Source organism: Lissotriton vulgaris, chromosome 2_1 (genome assembly GCF_964263255.1).
Source record: "Lissotriton vulgaris chromosome 2_1, aLisVul1.2, whole genome shotgun sequence".
Lineage (NCBI taxonomy): Eukaryota > Metazoa > Chordata > Amphibia > Caudata > Salamandridae > Lissotriton > Lissotriton vulgaris.
Genome location: NC_141687.1, coordinates 626,667,050 through 626,693,606, shown reverse-complemented (window position 1 = coordinate 626,693,606; position 26,557 = coordinate 626,667,050). Strand labels below are relative to the sequence as shown.

At 45.4% G+C, this 26,557-nt stretch overlaps 1 protein-coding gene and 1 non-coding gene across 6 annotated transcripts in view; both read left to right on the top strand.

The window, feature by feature from the left end:
- The window catches only part of PABPC4 (poly(A) binding protein cytoplasmic 4), a 129,869-nt gene extending 103,841 nt beyond the window's left edge, over positions 1-26,028 (top strand). For 4 of the 5 annotated variants that reach the window (XM_086955754.1, XM_086955753.1, XM_086955752.1 and 1 more), the window contains 5 exons: positions 7,992-8,119; positions 8,758-8,851; positions 23,757-23,887; positions 24,371-24,470; positions 25,060-26,028. In XM_086955754.1, coding sequence (XP_086811880.1) covers positions 7,992-8,119; positions 8,758-8,851; positions 23,757-23,887; positions 24,371-24,457 — 440 coding nt within the window. In that variant the 3' untranslated portion in view covers positions 24,458-24,470; positions 25,060-26,028. Of the gene's footprint in view, positions 1-7,991; positions 8,120-8,757; positions 8,852-23,756; positions 23,888-24,370; positions 24,472-25,059 lie in introns of those variants that run through there. The other variant, XM_086955751.1, reaches the window with a different exon arrangement.
- LOC147730884 (small nucleolar RNA SNORA55) lies at positions 24,567-24,698 on the top strand. Its single transcript, XR_015308935.1, has one exon. It is a non-coding gene; the product is annotated as a small nucleolar RNA SNORA55 (small nucleolar RNA).
- Positions 26,029-26,557: the final 529 nt, after the last annotated feature.

The window sequence follows — 26,557 nt, the reverse complement described above, 5'->3', positions numbered from 1 at the left end:
AAAAGGGCTTTCACAACCCTATATTTTGTCTTTTATCCCTTACGCGTTTCACAGCTCCTGCTGTTTCCTCTGAGGGAAGCCAAACAGTCACGGGTCTCTGCAGCTTACACGTGCGTTGATTTGCATCATCTTTTATTGACCCTGGTGTTACCTCTTGGGATTTGTAGTTCTTGCTGCACCTTCGACTGTTTGCTGGCTATTGTAAACTGTTTTTTTGCCCTCCAGTGGGCTTCAGATTATGAACCCGATTTGCATTTTGAAAATCCTTTGTGCTGCTGTTAGGACTTCAAGTGATTTGAAAACCTGCAGACCTTTTCTTTAGGCGGTGCATCCTCCACGGCCAGGCTGCCGTGTATGTATATCAACAAAGGTTGCCCTGTGCACGAAGACGCCACTCCACATTGGAAAGTTCATCCAAACTCTTTAATTTCCAAAAAGGCTTTCACAACCCTATATTTTGTCTTTTATCCCTTACGCGTTTCACAGCTCCTGCTGTTTCCTCTGAGGGAAGCCAAACAGTCACGGGTCTCTGCAGCTTACACGTGCGTTGATTTGCATCATCTTTTATTGACCCTGGTGTTACCTCTTGGGATTTGTAGTTCTTGCTGCACCTTCGACTGTTTGCTGGCTATTGTAAAATGTTTTTTTGCCCTCCAGTGGGCTTCAGATTATGAACCCGATTTGCATTTTGAAAATCCTTTGTGCTGCTGTTAGGACTTCAAGTGATTTGAAAACCTGCAGACCTTTTCTTTAGGCGGTGCATCCTCCACGGCCAGGCTGCCGTGTATGTATATCAACAAAGGTTGCCCTGTGCACGAAGACGCCACTCCACATTGGAAAGTTCATCCAAACTCTTTAATTTCCAAAAAGGCTTTCACAACCCTATATTTTGTCTTTTATCCCTTACGCGTTTCACAGCTCCTGCTGTTTCCTCTGAGGGAAGCCAAACAGTCACGGGTCTCTGCAGCTTACACGTGCGTTGATTTGCATCATCTTTTATTGACCCTGGTGTTACCTCTTGGGATTTGTAGTTCTTGCTGCACCTTCGACTGTTTGCTGGCTATTGTAAAATGTTTTTTTGCCCTCCAGTGGGCTTCAGATTATGAACCCGATTTGCATTTTGAAAATCCTTTGTGCTGCTGTTAGGACTTCAAGTGATTTGAAAACCTGCAGACCTTTTCTTTAGGCGGTGCATCCTCCACGGCCAGGCTGCCGTGTATGTATATCAACAAAGGTTGCCCTGTGCACGAAGACGCCACTCCACATTGGAAAGTTCATCCAAACTCTTTAATTTCCAAAAAGGCTTTCACGACCCTATATTTTGTCTTTTATCCCTTACGCGTTTCACAGCTCCTGCTGTTTCCTCTGAGGGAAGCCAAACAGTCACGGGTCTCTGCAGCTTACACGTGCGTTGATTTGCATCATCTTTTATTGACCCTGGTGTTACCTCTTGGGATTTGTAGTTCTTGCTGCATCTTCGACTGTTTGCTGGCTATTGTAAAATGTTTTTTTGCCCTCCAGTGGGCTTCAGATTATGAACCCGATTTGCATTTTGAAAATCCTTTGTGCTGCTGTTAGGACTTCAAGTGATTTGAAAACCTGCAGACCTTTTCTTTAGGCGGTGCATCCTCCACGGCCAGGCTGCCGTGTATGTATATCAACAAAGGTTGCCCTGTGCACGAAGACGCCACTCCACATTGGAAAGTTCATCCAAACTCTTTAATTTCCAAAAGGGCTTTCACAACCCTATATTTTGTCTTTTATCCCTTACGCGTTTCACAGCTCCTGCTGTTTCCTCTGAGGGAAGCCAAACAGTCACGGGTCTCTGCAGCTTACACGTGCGTTGATTTGCATCATCTTTTATTGACCCTGGTGTTACCTCTTGGGATTTGTAGTTCTTGCTGCACCTTCGACTGTTTGCTGGCTATTGTAAAATGTTTTTTTGCCCTCCAGTGGGCTTCAGATTATGAACCCGATTTGCATTTTGAAAATCCTTGGTGCTGCTGTTAGGACTTCAAGTGATTTGAAAACCTGCAGACCTTTTCTTTAGGCGGTGCATCCTCCACGGCCAGGCTGCCGTGTATGTATATCAACAAAGGTTGCCCTGTGCACGAAGACGCCACTCCACATTGGAAGTTCATCCAAACTCTTTAATTTCCAAAAAGGCTTTCACAGCCCTATATTTTGTCTTTTATCCCTTACGCGTTTCACAGCTCCTGCTGTTTCCTCTGAGGGAAGCCAAACAGTCACGGGTCTCTGCAGCTTACACGTGCGTTGATTTGCATCATCTTTTATTGACCCTGGTGTTACCTCTTGGGATTTGTAGTTCTTGCTGCACCTTCGACTGTTTGCTGGCTATTGTAAAATGTTTTTTTGCCCTCCAGTGGGCTTCAGATTATATATATACATACACATACACACATGTATAATTCTACCCATGTGCCATGTCCCCTATCACTGCATGTAATATTTGTAAGTCACCCCTTACAGCCCTAAGGCAGGGTGCCTTATATCACTTGTGAGGACATATCCGCATGGGCAGATATGCCCTGTGCTGGTCTGTTCCATTGCTGCCAGTACAGTGATCAGAGAAACCATTTTAACCCATGTGCTGGACACTGGTGAAAACCAGTTCCCAGAGCTACATGATGGCTTTACTAATAGTGATGTTTGGTATCAAGCATCTCGTATTCACAAACCCACCCTGATTCCAGTGTTGAATATGAGAGTACGTGCACACAGAGGGCACTTTTGAGGTCCTCCCTGAAAACCTACCTGCCTCTGGTTTGTTGGCTGACTGTTCTCTGTCAGCCTACCTCCCGAGGCAGATTTCTGACCTCCCAAGTGAGGGCCTCTTCTCATGAGAGCTGGTAGGCCGTTAGGTGCGCCCTCTCTGTGCATGTATTGGTATATCCACCATTGGCATCAGTGTAGGTTTACCAATATGAGATGTTTGATACCAAACATCCTTATTTTCTGTGAAGTCATCATGTTGCTGTGGAATTCGTTTTCACCTATGTCCAGCACATGTCAAGCACATGTTCTAAAATCGCTTCCTTGGTCACTTATATTGGAAGTAATAGTACTGACCAGCACAGGGGCATATCTGCGCGTTCAGGTGTGGCCTCTCATGTAATATTCAGCACCCTGTCTTAAGGTTGTTAGGCCTGCTTTTGGGGTGACTTACAAATATCACATACAGTGTTAGGGACATGGCACACAGGGATGTTTCCCCTTTGTCCCCACCAAGACATGAAGTCTGCAATGGCAGTCTTGCCAGTGCTTGGTGAGAGGTCCCTTAAGGTGGCACAATTCGTGCTGCAGCCCTTAGAGACCCTCTTTAGTACCTCAGGCCCTAGGTACCAGGGGTACCTTTTACTAGGGACTTATGGAGGATGCTAAAAGTATTGCCAATTGGGGGAAATCATTGAACATTTTTGGGAAAATAACACTGGTACTGTGGCCCTGGTTAGCAGGAATCCAGTACACTTCAGTCAAAGTTGCATCACATACCAGGCAAAAAGATGGGGGTACTACAACAAAATTCCATTTTTTTACAAAATAAAGAACCAGCTTCCTACAGCTTCCATGTCTCTGGTCGAGCCCATTCTAAAAAAAATGAACCTACGGCAAAGGAAAATTAAAATCCAAGAAGGTATTGGGTGGATACTTGCTTCTCTAACACCAAAAAGGAAGCTGTCCTTCCAAGAGGTATTAGACAGTCCTGTTCCTCAAAAAAAGAAGATGAAAGATGAAGCCACCGGTCCTATACACCAGCGTCCTTGTCTTCCTCCATCACCTCCTCCCCCAACACCTCCATCATCTCCACCACTTGACCCACTTGATGCTTCACCTCCAGGGTCACTAAGTACAGAAGATGGGGAGTTACAAGGGCCATTATCTTTACCACCCTGCATACAACAGTTATCCCAATACCCCCAAAGGATCTATATCTGCAACAGCCAGGATGCTGGAGATACTCCACCTCCTGAAGAGGAGAGTAAGCAGATAATGCGGCTGGGAAAGGGATTGCAGCACAGGCAGCTAATCATTGGCTCATTGCCAATTCAGAAGTCCTTGTGGCCCTCTAAGATAGAGCCCATTGGGATGAGATGGAGGAAATCTTACAGAAGTTCCCAGAGGAACACCGCAAAAGACTGACAACAAATTGTCAGAGGGTCAGGCGATTACCAACAATTCCATCCGCTGTGCACAGGAACGCAGCTGATACAGCTGCTATGGGTGGTAATACCAGTGTGCTTCGTAGACAACATTTATGGCTTAGGCGTTCTGGGTACAAACCAGAGATCCAGCAGGCAGTACTAAATATGGCTTTTGACTAGGAACCCCTTTTTGGCCCACAAGTACACACTACCCTTGATAAAATGAAAAAAGACACTGATACAGCTAAGACAATGGGAGCGTTACAAACAGCAACTCCTGTGGGTCCTTTTGTCGTGCAGGCTACGGGGGTGCATATAATCCACCACTACAGATTTTGCCTCTTCCCAATAAAAACAAGGCCAGTCTACCTACACTAAGAGCTATTTTAGAGGTGTCTTCAGAGGCGGAAACAACAAGGGAACGGTCAGTGGTGCCTCCGCATGCAAAGAAACACCCACTGCAAAGCAGTGACTACCCAATCCTCCCCCTGACCACACCTCATGGGTACAATGCATTATACAACATGGCTATTGCCTGGTGTTCATTACCACACTACCCAACATCCCAACTCGCACTCACAGTTTATCACAGGCTCATCTAACCTGTCCCACTTCAAGAGCCAGGATCAGGAGTCAGAACATTTCCATATGGTGACTCACCAGTATGTTAATTCCACTTCTCCATTAGGGCGACTTTATGACAACACTGGACCTAAAGCACACCTATTTCCATATACCAAATACACCCTGCCCACTGCAATTACCTCAGATTTGTCCTAGCAGGCAAACATTGCCAATTCAAAGATCTTCTATTTGGGGTGACCACGGCACTTCGAGTTTCCCCAGAATGTTTGGCAGTGGTCGCAAAACATCTGCGTAGACAAAAAGTTCATGTATTTTCATATCTTGACGATTAGCTTATCAAAGCCAGTACCTACCTACAATGCCAACAGTACACTCAATTGACAGTGGATCTACTTCATAGAGTAGGGTTTTCTATAAATGTCCCCTAGTCTCATCTTCAAACTCTCCAATTTCAACTTTACTTAGGACCAATCCTCAGCACACAGTTAGGATTAGCTTGCCTTATCCCAATCCCGCTTGAGTTCAGAACTTTCCGTTAACTCTACCTCAGCTCCAACCAAGCACAATTGTAACAGTACGGACTGTAAAGCATCTGCTAGGAATGATGGCCTCTTGCATTGTGACAATTCCCCACGCCAAGTTACACTGCGTCCCCTGTAGCAATATCTAGCTCACCACTGGTCTCAATCACAGGGTCACCTCGAAGATCTAGTGTTGATAAACCACTGCACTCACCGTTCTCTCTATTGGTGGAACACCAACAACCTGCTAAAGGGGCAGCCTTTTCGGGACCCTGTTCCTTACCTCACTCTCACCAGAGACGCATCGGATACGGGCTGAGGTGCCCATCTACAACGCCTCACAGTACAAGGTCAGTGGGATGCCAAACATCAATACCTACACATCAAGTACTTGGGGCTTCAGAGGATCTTCCTAGCACTAAAGGCTTTCCTTCCTCATCTATTTCACAAGGTTGTTCTAGTCCGGACAGACAATTTGACAGGTATGTCTTATCTACTAAAACAGGGCTGGACACAATCTTCTCAACTGTCACAACTGTCTCAGACCTTATGGAACTGAGCTCTTCAGCACCATATTCATCTCTTGGCGGACTATCTGCAGGGGACCGCCAACTATTTTGCAGACCTGCTCAGCAGGATGCAGCAGCATACCCACAAATGGGAACTCCACCCACAAGTCCTCCTTCCAAAAGTTGGGATTTCCTCAAATAAACCTTTTTGTCACAGCCGAAAACACAAAATACTTCACCTCCAGGTACCCACAACCAATATCCAAGGGCAATGCGCTATGGATGAGTAGGTCAAGGATATTTGCTGACGCTTTTCCACCTCTCCCTCTCATTCTGTTTCTCGTTCGGAGTCTCAGGCAAATATCTCTCACCATGATCCTTGTAGCACACATTGGTTGCGTCAGCCCTGGTTCACAGCCCTACTAGATCTTTCAGTAGTTCCATATGAGAAGCTCCCTAACAGGCCAGGCCTTCTCACTCAGAATCCAGGACAAATCAGGCACCCCAACCCCACAACTCTGAATCTAGCAGTTTGGCTCCTGAGGTCATAGAGTCTGGCTATCTTAACTTACCACAAACATGTATGAAGATTCATAAGCTTGCAGGCCCACAACTAGAGCTTGTAATGCTGCAAAATGGAAAAGTTTGGTTTGCTACTACTAACCCCAGAGCATTGATCCTATGCAAGCCACAGTGCAAGACATTATCTGCTACCAACTTTATTTGTAAAAGGCTAATTTAGCCTAGACTTCCATTAGGTTACAGCTCGCTGCAATGGCTGCCTATCTCCAAAATAAACCGCATCTCTCACTATTCACAATCCCAGTCATTAAGGCATTCATGGAAGATATTAAGAGTACTTTCTCCTCTGGTTCTTTCAGCACCCTCTTGGAACCTTAACATTGTTCTGACCAGAACCATGGGTTCCCATTTGAGCCTCTTCACTTATGCCCTCTTCAATTTTCTTTAACAGAAGGTGACAGTCTAAGTTGCCATTACCTAACTTAGGAATGTTAGTGAATTCAAGGCTTTAATCTTTGAAGACCCATTCTTCCAAATTCATAGAGATAAACTGATTCTTTGTACTAGTCCTAAATTTCTACCTAAGATAGTATCATAGTTTGACCTCAGTCAAGTCCATTGAGCTTCCATTTTTTTCTCTCACCCTGATTCCGTAGCAGAAAAGGCTCTTCATACCCTAAATGTGAAAAGAGCACTCATGTTGTACATTGATAGAACTAAAACTTTCAGGAAAACAAACCAACCCTTTGTAGCCTTTTCTCCACCTCATAAAGGCAACCCAATATCCAAATCAGGCATAGCAAGATGGCTTGTCAAATGTATTCCAACTTGCTACATTGGGGCCTAAAGAACTTTACTTGTTACTCCCAGAGCACATTCCAATCGTAAAAAGGGAGCCAGTTTGGCCTTTCTAGAGAATATATTCCCAAAGCTGATATTTGTAAGTCCGCTACATGGTCTACACCACACACATTTACCAAACACTACAGTGTGGATGTTTTAGAACGCCAACAAGCTAGTGTAGGTCAGGCAGTGCTATATAGCTTTTTCAAACTACTGCGAGTCCCACAGCCTAGCCACTGCTTCTTAAGAGGGATTGCTTCACAGTCGATCTACAGCAACACATGCCATTGAACGGATTATGTTACCCTGTAAGCATCTATTTGTGGCATCTAGTGCTGTAGATTCATTCGGCTCCCAGGATGCCTGTGGCCGTTGTAGTTACATTACATACTTGTGTGATACTCTAAAATTTAGCATGGCCATCACTTTTCTTACACATTCCTTACACTCCTTTCTCACCCGCCTGCGGGAAAACAATCCTAACAAAGGAGTTCATGCCCATGCACAATACCAGAGAGAGAAGGAGTGACGAGCTTGAAGAAAAACAGCTTGCATAACTCCGGACACTACACTAGATGGTAGGAGTATGCACAGCATGTGAATCTGCAGCACTAAATGCCACGAACATATGCTTAAAGGGTAACATAATCCAAAACGCACTTTTGCTCCGTTAATATTCAGTGATATTGTATGTCTTATGCATAAAACTGAAGGAAACGGAGGCCACTAGGTTCCCAAGGAAATAGTTATTAATAGTTTGGAAGCTTGCTACTAATACAGTTTCACAGGTAAGCTTTTTGTTTAGTACCCACTAGTTTAACATGTTATTCTCAATCTTTTGTTTACAGGACTTGCCACTGCTCCTCCTGCATTGATTCCCCGCTCTACAGTGGGAGTCCCACCCACAAGGCCTGTTGCACCCTATAAATTTGCATCCAATATCCGTGGCCCACACCCAGCCATTCAGCCTCTGCGGGTAAGAATCTCATTATCTGTTTTCCTTTGACTACGTCAGAGGAAGTGGGGTACAAAGGGCAGGTGATAAGGGGTGAAAAGGGGAGGATGAGAGGAAAAGAAGATGACCATGAAGTTGAGATATATAGAACTGAGGTGGACGATGAGTTAGTAAAGGGTATGGGCTGGATGGAGACATACTTGAAGGATGGGGAGAGAGAGGCCTATTATCTAGATACTGGGTGTTTAGAAGCATGTGTGCTTACCCTCTGAACATACATGGTGGAATTGTAGAGTGTATTCTCTTTGGAGTCTGGTTGAGAGATTGCCTTGCTCTCTGAATAGACAGAGTGAAATGGGAGGGTGGGTGCTATTTACAGTGTGATTGCCTTCTGTACGGAGTGGGTGAGAAGTTGGAGATCTATTCCCTATATAGAGTGTATGCAGTTGGGGGCAGCCCTCTTTGGAGAGATGGTAAGGTAAAGGGGTTTGTCCGCAACAGAGTGAGTGGCATGGTGGAGCTTCTCCTCTTAACTAGGTGTCTCAGATGGGGAGGCCTATTATCCATACTGAGTAGATTAGATGGGAATGCATGTCCGATAAATGCATGTGAATTTTATTGTAAAAAACATAAACCCATCTCTGTCTCTGATTACACAGACCCCCCAGTCTGCAGTCCATGTCCAGGGCCAGGAGCCCCTCACTGCTTCCATGTTGGCTGCTGCTCCCCCACAGGAACAGAAGCAGATGCTGGGTAAGTGCACCCCTGCTTCCGGCTCTCAGATAAGGATATGAAGCCACAGAAGATGAGGGCCTAGAAATATTAGGGGGGAGGTTGCTGTTACTAAGATGCTGGGGAAGTCACATTGATGAGAAATTATAACATGGTTCCTCAAGTGGGTGGTGGATTGTTCTTAACCCAGGGGATAACTCTGAGAGTAGGTTTGCCAGATGACTCTATACCAAAGGATTGCCACTTCTCCATTCGTAGGCTTTTCTGTCACAAATGATTGTTCTCTGATATGTTAATCCAATTGGTTTAATTGAATTAAACCAAGACTGTAACTCCTTATATGCACTGATTTGTTAAGTGAAAGGCCAGGACTTAAAGTTAGTGTGCTGGTGAAGTGGAATAATCTGGTGGCCCTATATGAAAGGTCAGTTTAGCCTAAAAGTGATAGTGATCTTTGCATTGAAGTTTAGAAATGGTTGAGTGAAAGAAATATGGAAAGATCCAAAGAAGGTATTTTGTAAAGAGGGATAGAGAACAATTTGGGACTCTAAATCTAACTCACTATCGTTTCATTACACATCAGAGCTCCAAGTTAGCCTTTGATCCATTCCTAGGCAGAAAAAATGCGTTTGAGGCATATGAGTTGCAGATTTCACACTGTGCATAGATCGCCACCTTGTGTTGGGCCCGGATGTTTGCAGTTTGTTTTTGTCCTGAAAAGTTCTTTGGAAGTCACAAGATAGGTGAGTCCTCCTTTGGACCACATTGCGCATGGGCGTCGGCTACATCCTCAGGTTGTTTTTTTTCGCCATCGGGCTCGGATGTGTTTCCTACGCTCCGGTTTGGAATCGACTTTCCTGCGGCGCGCAATCCTCACCCAGTTCGCCGGTATTGTTTTGATCGCGCTTCCCATCCACGCGATTCTTCACCACTTTGAAGTCCTTGATTCGGGTCGTCGACGAAGGCCTTCGGGCCTACCTGGGCCTTACTCTCTGGCTCATGGAAAGGACGCCATTCAAGAAGTGTCCTCAATGTGGGTCGAAGTTTCCCCACACCGATCTACATGAGGTGAGGAAGCTTTGCCTCTCACCGGAGCACGAGGCCAAAGACTGTTCCGCTTGTGCCTCCTTCCGCTCCAAGAAGACGATTCGGGACCAACGAGCTCAAAGAACAATGGCTCGCTCGTCAGCTTCGATCCCGTACTACATCTTTCAAGAGGGCGGCGACGTGCCAGAACACCAGCGGGCCGAAGAAAGTGCCAGCCGCTTTGATGCCGAAGACTCAGATGTCGAGGACATCACTCCAGCTCAACTGGTCGTAAGTAAGAATGTCGACCCCGACCCTTCCTCAACACCCTCTAAAAAGGCTTCGGTCACACCCTCACCTTCGGGCCCGGGTGCACACAGAGAGACTGCTTCCCACGCCTGCCTTCGGCTCGGCAAAGAACCCTACTAAGCCTTCAGGCGGCTCGGTCTCGAGTCAGCCTGTTTCCGGCATCAATCCCATACCGACACCTAAGAAGAAGCCATCTTCCTCATCCACGCCGATCGCTGCTTCAACACCCAAGCACTCGGCGATGAAGACTGGCACCGGCTCATCGACGTCAAAACTGCACTCGGGCCAATTAAAAAACTGCCTAAAGGTCCCGACTCACATGCTTCGGAGCCGGAAAAACAACTGTAACCGAAAAAACACGTTCCAGTTAAAGATATTTCAAAAAGTCACATTTCTAAGCTGAAAGACCCTAGACCAGCTACCGAGTCGGTGCCGAAAAAACCTCCGGACCCAAAAGCTTCATACACTGAAGGATCTGCCCTCCACAGAAGAGCTTTTTACACCAGATCTTACTCAAAAGACTCTTGTAAAGGACCCTAAGACTGGCCAGCTAACTCTTAGTTCCAAGAAAAGACCACTAGAGGGGCCTGCAACTCCTCCTCCTCCAAAGAAGAAGAGGCATTGCAACCTCTCCATTAAGGGTCCCTTCTCCACCACCTCCCCATACTATTCCTCCTCCTAAAAGTCCTCCACCACATCATTCGCCTACACCATCCACTGATCCAGATGATAATGTAGATACAGACTCTGATGACACAGATGGGGGTGCACATAACCCAGTAGGGGCCAACAGTCCCCCTCAGTCACCTAATCTATGGGATGATTATAACACCCCTGATGTGCCTTAAGTCCCTCAAGTCCCTATATCCTTCCAGGCCTTCCCCACCAGAGGACACTATAGGTTTTAACCTATTAGTCCAGAGAGCTGCCCAATACCATGGGGTTGATTTGCACCCAGATACTGTGGAGGAAGATTTCTTATTGGACACTTTCGACACTACACAAAGGTCCACTGCCATTTTGCCAATGCTTAAAGGAGTCATTAAGCAGGCAACAGTGGTATTTAAAGATCCTGTCAGGGTTCGAGTCCTCATCCTTTACGTTGAGAAGAAATACAAAGCTGCTCCTACAGATCCAGTTTACATTAGAGGTCCAGCACAGCTAGATTACTTAGTAGTATCTAATGCATGTAAATGTGTTAATTCACAAACATCAGGTGAGGCCTCACCACCAGATAAGGAATCTAAATTCATTGACGCCTCCGGTAAGCGCATACGTCACAGGCAGCTAACATATGGCGCATTGCCAATACTCAAGCGCTATTGGCAAGATATGACAGGGCACATTATGATGAACTACAATCCATAATGCAGCATCTTCCAGATAAATATAAAAACAGGGCCAATGAACTTATACAGGACGGTAAAAATATCACCAACACTTCCATTCGTTGTGCCCTAGATGCCGCAGATACTGCCTCAAGGGCAATTAATACCAGTGTCTTTTTGCCTAGGCATACGTTTCAAACCTGAAGTACAAAATTCCATCCTCAATCAGCCATTTGATGAGAAACACCTATCTGGCCCTAATGTCGATGTATCTTTAGAGAAAATGAAAAAAGACACCGACACAGCTAAATCTATGGGAGCCTTGCAATTGCAAGCTCCCAGACGTTCTTTTCGTCGCTCATCATATAGAGGCAATACAAGAGGCTACTCCTCCGACAGCCCCTCCAATTCCTATAAGGCCCCTAGCCAATCTACATTCACTAAGGGCTACCAAAGAGGAGGTTATAGGGGTAACAATAACAAAGGCAGAGGCAAAACCAACAACTCCCGCTCTGCCTCCACCCCTGCCCAACAACTTTCCTCCACTTCCCTCCCCCCCCACCATTCCACTCCTGTGGGGGGAAGACTACAACAATTCCTTCCTGCCTGGACCAACATCACATCAGACAGGTGGGTGCGACAAATTATTCAATCAAGTTACTGTCTAGAACTAACATCTACCCCCCCAAACATACCACCCAAACAGCATTCAATGTCACAAGAGCATCTATCACTGCTAAAGCAAGAAGTAATATCTCTGCTAGAAAAAAGCGCAATAGAACCAGTCCCTCTGCACCAACAAAACAAGGGAGTCTACTCCCTATACTTTCTTATCCCAAAGAAGGAAGGCTCTCTAAGGCCTATTCTAGACCTCAGACCTCTAAACATATACATACAGTCAAACCATTTTCACATGGTCACACTCCAACAAGTCCTTCCTCTTCTGTTACAAAACGACTTCCTGGCTACTCTAGATTTCAAGGACGCATACTTCCACATTCCCATTCCCAAAGGTCACAGGAAGTATCTCAGATTTGTAATACGGGCAGCACTATCAATTCAAAGTACGCCCATTCGGAGTCACAACCGCACCAAGAGTATTCAACAAGTGCCTAGCAGTAGTTACAGCACATTTACGAAGGCAGCACATCCACGTCTTCCCATACCTCAACGACTGGCTCATAAAAGCCAGCTCATACAACCAGTGTGTAGAATACACTCATGCCACTATCCAACTGCTTCACAACTTGGGGTTCACAATAAACCACACCAAGTCCCATCTGCAACCATCCAAAGTACAACAGTACCTCGGTGCCACGATAAACACCTCGACAGCGCTAGCTTATCCCACTCCAGTAAGGATAGCCAGCATGCAAGCTCTTCTCACAAAGTTTCAGCCACAACACTCCCTGCCAGCACGAGTGTTCATGCAGCTCATAGGGATGATGGCCTCTCGCATTTTCATAGTGCCCCATGCAAGACTTCAAATGCGTCCTCTCCAAGGGTGCTTATCACTTCAATGGAACCAGGCTCATGGTCAATTAACAGACATAGTGTTGGTAGACGGTCGGACTCATCACTCTCTGCAGTGGTGGAACACTGAAAACCTTTCCAAAGGGCGACCGTTCCCAGAGCCAGTTCCTCAAATAGTCTTGACAGCAGACTCATCGCTCTCCGGATGGGGAGCCCACCAATTGCAACACACCATGCAAGGCAGGTGGACACCACAACAAAAGTTACTCCATATCATTCACCTGGAGTTACTAGCCATATTGCTAGCACTAAAAGCTTTTCAAAAGCAAGTATCAAACAAAGCTGTGTTATTCTGCACGGACAACATGACAGCCATGTATTACATACAGAAACAGGGCGGAACACTCTCCCTGCAACTCTCTCAACTAGCACAGAACATATGGCGGTGGGCTATACTTCAAAACATATTCCTCTTAGCCCAGCATGTTCCAGGAGTACAAAATACCATAGCAGATCTGTTAAGTCGTCAGACACAACAGACCCACGAATGGGAACTTCATCCGCAAGTTCTTCAAGCATTCTTTCAAATGTGGGGACCACCTCAGATAGACCTCTTCGCCACCCACGAAAACTCCAAATGCCCAAACTTCGCCGCCAGATATCCACACCCACTGTCCAAAGGCAATGAGATATTGATGAACTGGCCAGGCAGATTTGCGTGTGCTTTTCCACTTCTACCACTCATGCCACTAGTAGTACGCAAATTACAGCAGCGTTCTCTAACCTTCATCCTAGTTGCTCCAACGTGGGCCAGACAGCCGTGGTACACCACGCTGCTACAACTGTCTGTAGTACCACATCAAAAACGATACCTATCTCCACGCCTTTTAACACAGCGTGGAGAGATCAGGCACCAGACCCAGCTCAGCTCAACCTTGCGATCTGGCTCCTGAAATCCTAGAATTCGGATATCTTAACCTTCCTACAGACTGCATGAACGTTAAAAAAGAAGCTGGACGTCCAACCACTACAGCATGCTATGCAGCTAAGTGGAAACGCTTTGTAATATATTGTCACAACAACATTAATCCCCTAGACGTGTCTATTCAACACATCATAGGATACTTACTACACCTCCAAAGATGTAACTTAGCCTACACATCTATTAGACTGCATTTTGGTGCCATAGCAGCATATCTTCAAAACAGACAGCATCTATCTCTGTTCAGAGTGCCTGCTATTAAAGCTTTCATGGAAGGCCTAAAAAGAATAATTCCTCCCAGAGTACTACCTTTACCAGTGTGGAATTTGAACATCGTTCCCACGCGACTGATGGGACCTCCCTTCGAACCGGTACATAAATGTGAACTACAGTTTTTAACATGGAAGGTTGCGTTCCTAGTGGATATTACTTCGTTACGGAGAGTTAGTGAATTGCAAGCTCTAACCATTCAAGAACCTTTCTTGCAAATGCATCACAATAAGGTTGTTCTCCGTACCAATCCAAAATTTCTTCCCAAAGTCATTTCTCCCTTCCACCTCAATCAATCTGTGGAACTGCCCGTTTTCTTCTCGCAGCCACAGACAGTAGCAGAAAGAGCTCTTCATACCCTAGATGTCCAAAGAGTATTATTATACTGCATCGAGAGAACACAACCCTTTCGTAAGACCAAACAACTTTTTGTGTCTTTCTCACCACCACACAAGGGCAACCCCATATCAAAATCTGGGTTAGCTAGATGGATTTACAAATGCAAACAGATTGGCTACCACAAAGCTAAACATACATTATCTGTTCCTCTTAAAGCCCACTCTACAAGGAATATAGGGGCTTCAATGGCATTTTTAGGGAACATTCCCTTAGATGACATCTGCAGAGCAGCTACATGGTCTACACCGCACACATTCACAAAACACTATTGTGTAGATGTGCAAACTAAACAAGCTAATGTGGGCCAGGCTTTTCTTAAAACACTATTTCAAACTACTGCAACAGATAGGAGTGGTCGCCGCTAAGAGTGGGTACTGCTATACAATCGATGCACAGTGTGTAATTTGCAGCTCATATGCCTCGAACGGAAAATGCTACTTACCAGTATGCATCTGTTCTTGGCATGTAGAGCTGCAGAGTTACACATGACCACCCGGCTACCCTTGTCTGTTCCAGTATTATCTTAATTAGATACAGCTTACATGGACATCCTTCTTTCTCTTGCAAAGCTCCATCATTTCCTTAATGGCAAAAAACAATCTGAGGATGGAGCTGATGCCCATGCGCAATGTCGTCCAAAGTAGGAGTCACCTATCTCGTGACTTCCAAAGAACTTTTCAGGACAAAAACAAACTGCAAACATCCGGGCCCAACACTAGGTGGCGATCTATGCACAGTGTGTAACTCTGCAGCTCTACATGCCAAGAACAGATGCATACTGGTAAGTAGCATTTCCTTCCCTTGAAATTGTGTCATAATTATGGCTGTTTTTGAAGAGAGGGTGGTTTATGGCTTGCACCTTACAAAGACGCCAATGTAAGGAATAAATAGTACTCCGTATTTGGAAGTAGCCTCAGGTCAGCATGATGTCCACAAATCCCCACTCTCTCTTCTATTCCTGTCTCTTTCCTTCCCTCTTCTGTTCTTCTCTAGTGCTTTAAAGTGGCCTCAAGGTGGAGGGAAAGTCTAAACATGTGACCACATAGGGTGCTTAATGTTCACTGCAGTCTGTCGGACTTGCACCAACTAGGTTTCTTGGATTCAATCTCCCTTCATTCAGTGAGTTAATTCTGGCATATGTCACATTGGAGAATAGCTTAACAGAGTATTGCCCACCAGCAACTGGATAACATTAAGAAAAGCCAGTACAGTTGTGTACCCAATAAAGTCAGTAGAATACAGTCTTTGTAGGAAGCTGGCTCTTTATATAGTGGACCAAAACGAGGTGCACTGTGTAAAGAGTCCAGGGAAACCCCAACCTGTTTACTGAGGCATAAATGATGCCCCAAAGCTCTCATTTGTGATAGTGTGGGAGAGCAGTTAGGCATATCAGAGGCTAGGCCATAAATTAGATACGCACTCTATATTAAATCGGATACCAATTTAGAAAAATAAGTTGTATTTTTATATTAATGCTGAGACCAAGCAATTCGTTATCAAGTAAGTACTTTTGCATTTATTAATTAAACAAAATAGTTCAACATCATGTGAGAAAAGGCATATGTTGCATACAGTTATTTGTGATCGGTTTCTGGGGGTCTCCTTCGTGACTAAGGTCGTAAGGGGCCAAGGTCCAAAGTACCACCAACTGTTACTCGTTACCGGCCCTCGGGCGTCCGGTTGCAGAGCTGCTGGTCAGGTTGTAGCTGTGCGCACCACGCCAGTGGGAAGAAGGAGTGTGGGGGGCACCTAGAAACAGACTGTAGAGGGGGACTTGGGGACAAGTCCGGGAACTCCCAATGGGGGGCTTGGGGCACAAGGTTCTGAGGTACAAAGGGCACAGACCATGCGTTGGTACCCAGGCTGGGGCCCTCTGGTGCGGAGTGGAAATGGTGGCTGGCCTCTGTGCGTCTTGGGGCCTTGCCGTTGTTGGTCTTGCTGGCTGAGGGCGCAAAATCAGGATAGCTGGGCCACTCAGGAGGTGGGTCTCAGTCGTGCTGATGTCTCTCGAGAGCTGCTCGGTCTCGTTGGAGTCTGGATTGGACTCTCACTGTCTTTATTTTTTACAAGGGCTCTTGTACCCTGGGTATTGATCCTACACGGCTCTGGTCGGTCCCGGTGTCCTCTCACTTGGTGGGGGGACAGATCTAACGTTCAGGAGCACAGGGTTCTCTTCTTGGGTGGCTGCTGCGTTTGGCAACTCAGTAGACTGGACTTTGCGTTGTGTGCCTGTGGACTGCAGGGGTCTACTCCAAAGGAGAATGCTTGGCAATTTGCAAAGGGCTGGCAGCCTCCCAGGGTTCTTGGGAGCAGATCAGCTGCTGGACGAGTTGCTTGTCACGATTGTAAAGACGTGGCGCAGGCAGGGTTTGGCGCCAGTTCTTTTATTTCTCGCTGCTCTTTGTCCTTTCTTTCGTCGAATCTAAGTTCCTGGTGTTGGGGTGTCACCTAAATACTCAATTTAGGGCATTACTAGGAGTGACAGGTAGTAGCCAATAGGCTACTTACCTTTAGGATGTCTACACCCTCTATATGATCACTTCCTGTGGGGAAGTGAGCATGGCCCTGACCCAGAGAGCCTATTTCCACCAAAAGTAAGATGTTCACTTCAGGTAGGCTGCCTAAGGGGTGGTACTAGCCTGAGAGGGGAACATGCATCCTAACTAGCTAATTGTCCCACCTGCCCTGGTGCCAAATGGGCAGGAGGTGGCATTTTCCCTGTCTGCGGAAGCCTTGGGTTACATATCAAACGAGGTAGAGGCCTTTGAGACTCCTGCCTTAATATGCTGATTACTTAGCCGTCCATCTTGGAGGAGTTTACAACACCTCTGGCTGGAGCAGCCATTGTTTCTTCCCTCTGACCCTGAAGGCTCTCACCTTCAGGGGTCAAATATCGGTCTGTGGCGGCAGGCAGGCACCTTTGAAGAGCAAAGAGGGGTGGGGTCGCACACTACTCACACACCGGCGGAAAAGCAAAGAAGAGCAAATGGGGAACACCTTGGAGGGGGCAGCCCCACGTTTAGGCAGACTAGCTGGCACCCAGGAAGGAGAGGGGAAAACCTGTTGTCAAACTTGTTTTTCAGGAGCATGTAGCCCTCTGGGTAGCCACACACCTGGGTTGGGCTAGGGAGTTCTGGACTCCGAAAGAGTGGTTCTTCCATATGTGGTTCTTCCATATTAGGAGTGGGCAGAATGGTGCATCTAGGGCTAGCCTGATGCCGCACTTCTCATAAAGTGGTCATCAGGAGTGATGACCACGCCTACCCTGATGGCACTTTATGAACATAAATAGGGCACCCCTGGCACCCAGAACTCAGATCTCTTCTGGACTATTAGAAGGACTACGCTGCTTGCACTGTGAAACTGGCAAAGAAAGGCTGCACCAACTTGGACTACACATGCTGCATCTCGTGGCTAGCAAAGGGTGAGACTGTGCCTGCTGTGTCCTGCTTGTAGAAGGGTAGTCTCCAGAGCCAAGTCAAATTCAAGAGACTCCCAATGGTCAGTTGACTGACCTCCTGTTCACAGCACATGGCCATAACAGCTGAGAAGCCTGCTGGGGCACATTGATGGCCTAGAATGTTTAGACGCCACTAACTGCCATCGTGCAGCACCAAAAACCAGGACCTGGCATTCAAAGTTGCAACTGAGTTCGATGAGCCCGGGAGACGTTGAAGTGCTGCTTGGTCGCCCAGAAGCAGAGTTATCGCCATGGGAAGGCTTTGCCAGTGACTGGTGGCAACTGGACTTCTGCCAGTACTGAGAATACTTTGAGGGACATCTACCTTGTGACTAGGACTGTCTTACCACTTTCATGGACCAAGGAGTAGCTGCAGGAAGACTACTCCCTTTCTTCCCCAAGTCGACCACATTACACCCACGGTATTCCTTGAGCATCTTCACCATCCTCCATCCCTTGCTTCGGGATCACTTCCATAGGAAACCACTGCAAATTATAAAAGTGCATTTAACTGATTGCGGATTGCTTCTACCCTCATGGTAATTGTTTTTGATAACCTTGCTGACCCCCCTGACTGGCTCCTTACTGGAGTTGGTCACCTAAAGTGACTACGTGGCTGCATTCTAAGTAGCCCAACTTTTTAGTGAAAACATTTCTACGTGTCAAATTTGCTGAATTTGCCAATGCTTGTTCGCGGTTGAGTGAAATGCTATGATTTGCTACACCTTGTAAATTCCGTATCTCCGGAACCCTCCAGTGGATCTTTTGTGGTGATGTAGTGTCAAAAAATATCTAAAAGTGCACTTTATTTTTATAAATTGTTGTTTGATTTCCTTAGTGTCTTGTCGATTTCTTCTTCAAATATTTTGGTGCTGTACAGATGGTTTACACTTGTTCCTTTGTGTAAGCCTTGCTATTCAGAGCCACAGCTATCCGTTTTGAACTGAAGGTTTGACAAACGAAACCTGCAGGTCCTAAAGGGTTGGTAGGTAAGTGTATTTCACAGTGAGGTCGTACAACCACACCATATAATGTACCCCATCTCCTCACATTATTGTTTAAGATGGGTGGAGTATATTGACCCCGGGGGAGCATTTTCAGTGCTCAATTATACAGAGAATTTGCTCCAATCGTCCCACAAATTTGTAGTTGCTCTGATTTTGAGTGTCCTATGCTCTTACTATGTCTCTATCTTATCCCATTTTTAGTGCACTATATAGAGATTTGCTCTCTCTTTCTGACAAGTTAGCATTTCTCTATTCCACATCTGGATGTTGGGACCTTTGTTCGCTTTTAAGTACAGTACAATGTGACACTTCGCTAGCACAAAAGTCTGCCACATCGTACATTCGGCCCCAGCATAGGCCAAACCCCCAGCATGCCTCCTCTTGGCTCAAACTGTTTGTCTGGCCCTGTTGGGGTGCGTTGAGAGGCTGCTACCACCTTCTTGCAGACTGGTCCAGGCTCTGTTGCAATTTGGTCGTGTTGCAACTGTTCTGCTTTGTTGGAGGCCGGCACTCCACAAGAACCCCCGTTCTGAGGTTGTACCCCGCTACTAGCCTCCTCTGCGGTGCCTGCTGTCCCGTCTTAAGCAGGAGTGGCCAGCCCCAGTCTTGTCAGTAGTGTGGCACTTTGTACTATTCTTCATCAGTAGTGTGTGCTTTAGACTTTTCCATTCCTTTAAGGTGCGCCTCCAACTCCAGCGTATTGCCAGTGCTCCCAAGCCAGTGATCCTTCAGTTTGATGCCTGATTCAGCAGCAGAAATCTTCTCAGCTGCCAAAGGTGTCGAAGAGCTCAGTTAACTCACTCCTCAATGGCGTCAAGACCACACACCCAGGTTACCGAACTTGCCTAGGGTCTTCATATCAGTCCTGTCAGCTTTTTCCAGTAAGAAAGTTGAAGATGGTAACAAGGTCATTTCTAGATGACTTGGTTCCACACTCCTAACTACACAAGCCTATGTGTTAGCTGCATCGACCGTATCTGTGTTTTATCAAGGATGATACAAACTACTGATTGATGGTTCTCTTCCTCGAACTGAACTTTGCTGTCAAGAATTTACCAAAGTCACTGAAGCAGTTTCCAATTCTAACCCTAGTATTAGAACTGGCTGGTTTGGTCCTCTTTGTGCCAAACCTTGATACACCTGGGTCTCGTCACAAACAGGAATTTGTACTTGGCCTCTTTAATAACTAGATCAAGGACTTGATCAATTCTTCCCAAACAATACCCTTCCTTGAGGTCCTTATGTAAATGTAGTCCTATGCATGTACTCTAAGTTCTTTGGGTCTGGCGTTAGCCAAGACCTTTAATTTTTCCAAAATGATTTATAACACACACTTTTTTCTCTCACTTTCCCTCTCCACTTATTTGTTTGTGCTTTCAGTTAGCTCTCTTCATCCATTGATCTGTTGTGCCATTTGGATTAGAGGGTCAGCCCAGTTTAGTTCTGGTTAGCTTCACTGTGAGTGACATCATTCTGCTCTTTCACAAGGAGCACATCTGCACACACAGTATTTCCATTCTGTGTTAGCGACTGCTATTGGATTGTGTGCCTTTTGAAACCACAAAACTTCTTCTGCTATTACCAATAGTTTTTTTACTTATCAGCAAAAGCCTAGCAGCTTCCCCAGTAACATGTGTCACAAAATCTTACTAGAAATGGTGTTGAGAAATGCCAAACTTGCGCTGCCCCAACACCCCAAAGCTCTAATCATACCAAAGATTGCAGCATTCATACCGTCAGCAAGGGTATAGGGGCTATACAAAAGGTACATGCTGGAATAAGAACTCCAATAGGGGCAGAGGCACACCCACCAGCGAGCCTTTACCTCAAAGCGTTGACTTGCAATGCATCTTAAAGTCGCAAACAGACCTACCACAAGAGTGCCAAAGTGGAAAAGGTTTGTCCACAACTGTAATTCTAAAAATCTGGACAGCTTTAAGCACGAGGCCCAATACATTGTCTGGTATTTGCATCACCTTCGGAAATCAGAGTTTGTATATACCTCCACATGTTTACACCTTTCGAGCTATTTCCACATACGTGCAAAACAGATTACATTCTAATCTTTTTAGAATTCTAGTCCTTAATTCTCGTCTTGGAGGGCCTTGCAAGGTTATTCCATTCAGATTTCCACCTGGCCCTCTCTGGAATGGAGTGTGGTACCAAAGATTAATGTGGCCCCTATTCAAACCACTGTCCTCTAGTGGAAAGTAGTTTTCGTTATTGCTATTACTTCACTAAGGCGCATAAGTGAGGCAATCTCTCATTTTGCAAGAACCTTTCAATCAATTCAATCCTAAAATGATTGTCGTTAGAATTGACCCTAAATTTCTTCCTAAGGTGGTGTCTCCTTTTCACCCTAACCAAACAATTGAGATACCAGTCTTCTTTTCTCACTCCTACTCTGCTCCAGAAAGGGCCATTCACACCTTATACTTCAAAAGAGCCCTAATATACTACACGGCTAGAACTACATCTTTTTGTAATATTCAACAGCTTTTTGTCACGTTTACTACACCTCGTAGGATCAAAAGCTGTCTTAACTATATCTAGAAAATCTACCTTAAAGCCAAAAGGGCCTTCCCACTTCCTGGAGAACACACTCCACTATGAAGAAGGGGCCAACCATAGCTTTTGTAGGGAATATTCCCATAGCTGGCAACTGTAAAGATGTTACATTGCCAATCCAACACACGTTTACAAAGCATTACGGTGTGACTATTGTCACCTGCCAATGGGCTCGGGTTGGCCAAACTATGCTACGAACTTTGTTTCAGACAAATGCATCTTCCACTAACTAGCCACCACTTTGGGGGGTATACTTTACAGTCTATGCAGAGCGTGTGTATGTACAGCCATGTATGCTAGGAACAGAAAATGTTACCCGGTAAGCATCTGTTAGTAGCGTGTAGTGCTGTAGTCTAATAGCCCTGGAAGAAATCAACCTACGTGAAGATTGATTTCTTCCAGGAATGTGGGAAGGGATCCTGGGGTGCAGTTGACATTGCGGTGCAAGATTTTTTTATTGAGCAAGCAGACTGCTGCCTTATAGAGCTGTGCGAGGTGAAAGTGTATAGATTTCAATGAGTTTTGGTTTGAGCCAGTTTAGAGAATTGAGTTGCAGGGTTTAGGCAAGATACACAATTTGCAAAGGGTTTTGCAGTACATAGCAGAACGATTGTTGATCTCCAGGGCCTTTTAATGGGGTTCAGTCAGGGGGAGGTGAGATGAGGAAAGGGGAAGGCTGCTGGGTCACCTGTAGACACATACTGGCTGATTACTTGTAGCTAACATAACCGGACACCTGAAGTTGTAGAACACATGTGGCACCATTGGCAAATAACAGATGTTTTTGGCAGCCAACTAAAAAATGCTCATGGTTTTGCCTCAGAAGGAGAAGGATGATAGACTGAGTGCCCAACTGGTAATCCACCCTGTGGTCAAACAGATCCCTGCATTGAATGCATTACTCTACTGAGCTACGGAACTAGGCCATCACCACTAATGTTAATGTTATGGGTGGTAAGGAGAGATGTGGGAAATCGAGAACAGTCCAGCAGTGTACCTTGTTCAGGCATAGAAAGATGGTGCGTGCTGGTGGCGGAGACTTAGAACAGGCACATGTTGAAAATGTACAGCTTGTTTGAATGATGGTAAGAGATTACAGTAAGATGGGTCTACTTGAAGTCAGAGGTGGGTGGGGAAGTAAGTAGTTAACTAGAGCTATACCCAGGGAACTAGTTTTTGAAACGGTAGTGTACCTTCAAAAGGTACAGCAGCAAATTACATGCCTCATTCCTGATGGGGAAGCAGATGGGTCAGAGCGGTTTGGCATAGGCCAAAGCATTCTAAAGCCCATGGCGAGATATTTGTCATTCTCCAAGCTCTGCACTGATGGCCACATAAGCAAGGCCCCTTTGGTTGTGGTAGGAGAGTTCCTTCCCAATTCAGGGTTGTATAGTTAGTTCACATTTAAGAGCCTCAACACTGTCCTGCAGGGATGTCTTTTTTGGGACCCTCCAAAAGTGCTTGTTCCTTTGATGTAGAACTATGGGAGCCAGTTGCTACTAAAAGAGCGGAAGGGATTCCCTCAAGGAAGGGTGTCTGTGAGTGGGACTAAAGGTTTAAAAGGAATAATCATAAGAATTAGTGCAGTGAATACTATGTAATGTAAACACGATCTCAACCTGGACAGGTAACCAGTTCCACATTGACTCTTTATAAGGCAGGACGTCTGCATATCTCCAATGACTTGTGCTGTCCCTTCCTCAAAGTGGCTACTACTGTCCACACTACCACCCATTTCTCCTGCCACTTTACACATTTGCTGTACAACTCCACAATGCATTTGTCCACTCCACTCCACCTCTCCTCCATCTCCTGCTGACCTCTACAGGCCTCACTTGAACACCGGCGGTATCTTAATTTTACCTCTGTTCACCATTCTCCTAGAACTCTCTGCATCCTTTTACCTCTGGTGATGTCCACTGAACCCGCCCTCTAATCCCACCAGTCTAATGAGTCTCCCAAAAGACCACCACAGATGGCCTCACCTTGCTGTACTCTAATGGGCCCCTCACTAACCCCTGGAGATGTGTTTCTGACCACAGGTTGCTTTCTGATGTACTTTGTTGTCTCTGTGCCTCTATTGATTCATCCTCTTTCCTCCTAGGAGAGCGATTGTTCCCCCTTATCCAAGCTATGCATCCCAGCCTTGCTGGAAAAATCACAGGAATGCTGCTAGAGATCGATAACTCGGAGCTGCTACACATGTTGGAGTCTCCAGAATCCCTTCGCTCTAAGGTGAGGATCAGCGGAAGTTGGATGTGTAGTAAACATGACATCCGTCCAGCCCTCCTATCTGCTCTTGGTACTATTTGAACCTCATGTGTTGTTGCTGAAATGTCAACCTCATGAAGTACACGGTGATGCAAATGGGCATTTATCCTCCTTTCTTATCAAATGCTATATTTATGCTTCATAAAATGGCCCACCCTGTTCATTGGCCCACTGAGGCAGGACCCACCCTCAATTCATCAATAATGACCTTTCATCAGAGAACATCTCCCTTGCCTTAGTTCCCAGAAACTACTCAGTTGCCCATAGTGTACACTATAAAAGTGCTGGTTCTCACTACATAGTAAGACCCCTCCAGCTTAAAGAATGTCTTAACTTTGCAAAAATGCCAGAGGCGCTCAAAACATCCCACCTTCCTTTTGCACTTGAGACCCTCGTCCTCTTGATACATCACCCGGTCCCTGAAGTTTTTTCTTTTTACCGTTGTAGGTAGAGGAGGCTGTCGCTGTGTTGCAGGCTCACCAAGCCAAGAAAGAAGCTGTCCAGACAGTGAGCCTTGTTGTTGCTACCTCTTAAACAATGAAGATGTGTAAGTATTCCCTGAGAGCTCTGCATTTTCCATACCGTTGTATTCTGCTATGTTAAGACCTGCAGCTTCTCCCTTGGGTTTGAAGTACCTTTTTTAGCACCTGACTCTCCTTCAGCTGCTTTTTGTGCAGCATTGTTGGTTTAAACGGAGTGCTACAGAAATGCAGTGTAAATCCAGACATCTGTCTTGTACTGCACACAGACCTGTCTCTACAACGCTGCAACATATTTTGTCACTATTAGCTAAAGCGCTTCTTCAAAGCAGAAATGTCTGTTTGGTGAGAGAAGTGGAAAACCCTAGAAGAGAAAGCAAGCTCCTTAAAGGGTCCCTCAGGGAAGATTTCTCTTTAAAATGAAGTGACTGGGTTGAGGGTTTACTAGTTCCTTAAATGGAAAAAAAATTGTAAGTGCAATGGTATATGGCAACACTTTAAAGAGTTAAAATAATTTTGGATCTTTTGTTGCAATTCTTATGTTTCTCGTTTCCCTACTTTCCTTGTTGTATGTTTTATACTCCTTGGATCCTTAAAAATCAAAACTGGTTTTACAAAATGCATTTTGAACTCTTTTTGTATTTTCTCTTTTGATAGGATACAAAAAAGCCAAACTGAAAAACCCCTATTTCAGATGGAAGACTTGAAAAAGACTAGCCTGCCCTGTGCCTCTTCATTCTTCATTCAGTGCCCTGCATCCACAGTCTGAAGAGCTCTATAACCTCTGCACACCATACAGTGGTTCGACAGCTCAGAAACCAGGTCCTGCGCTGTCGCAGATGGTGGGATACACTGCAACACATCATAGCCCAGAAAGAAGACTCTAGAGGCTTGCCCTGCACTATGCTGTGCTCAACACTATTGCACATCAGTAGCATGAAATATCTCAGTCCTGTAAATTCTTTTACCAATCTAAATAGTTGCACAAGCCATTGATGGCTATTAACTGTTTCCCCGCATTGTTTGTTTTTACAATGATAAATACATGTTTACCACTTACATATACAATTAGGGAAACTGCACGAGATTGTAATTCAAAAACATGTTTCTTATAAATCCCGCTATAAGGCGATGATTTGTTTGCACTTTCTTACACTCTGTTCCGGAATGCCATACATCTTTGATTGTAAACCATACTGTTGATTCTTCAGACGTCTGCTCCCTTGCATCTCACTTCATGGCCTTCACAGCAGTTGCTGGCCGTCCCACCTGATATAACGTCTCATGGAGCTGCACAAAATCAAACATGACACTTCTTTAGCATGGACAAGAGATTACCTCACGATAATCAGCCGCCTATGATTTGGAGTTGAAGCATATGGGTTCCAGAACTTCCGCCTTCTAGAAGAAATGTCTATAGGGTAATGTATGTCAAGATTCCACTAGTGGGAGGTCTGTGGCCTCCCTGCAGACATGAAGCTAGTTTTCTCAGCGGCCTTGACTGAGTGCAACCTTGGTTCTGTCTGACAATTTATTTGTGGATTTGGTTTTAACAGAAAATTGGCTTAATTGTAACATCTGAAACTTATTTCTCAACAAATTAATAAAACCAGTTGGGGGAAAAAAGCTTATTTTTTTGTCTTCACCTTTTCCTGTTAACTGTGGCAAAAACGTGAGAAATGACCAAGTTCCTATTTTTGAATTTTACATGGCATTGCAAGAGCTGAACCATGGAAGAGAGCAGCTTTGCCAAAGGAGATATTAAAGACTTCATTTATTTATTTTTAAGGGTTGTCTGTAGCGTGGCGCCTGCCACAAAGACCCCAAGTACTTTATCAAACACAATTTGAATTAACATAAGTTATTTACAATATGATCCAATGGTGTAAACGTTCGAGAGTAAGTAAACCATATGGAATACAGGTTTGTCCAGAGCTTGGGGAGGAAAGCATCTCTATACTGATGGTGTAGAAAGAGGGGTGTGAGAAAGTGGCTCTATATATGCTGAACCAGAATAAGGTAGTGTGTATAGAGTCCACAAACCCCAGAGGTATAATTAAGTTAAAGCCAGGTGTAACCTTACTCTCTAAAGTGGTAGCTTGGTCGAGCAGTAAGGTAGTACCAGAGGACAGTGTAAAGCATTTGTTGTGCACAC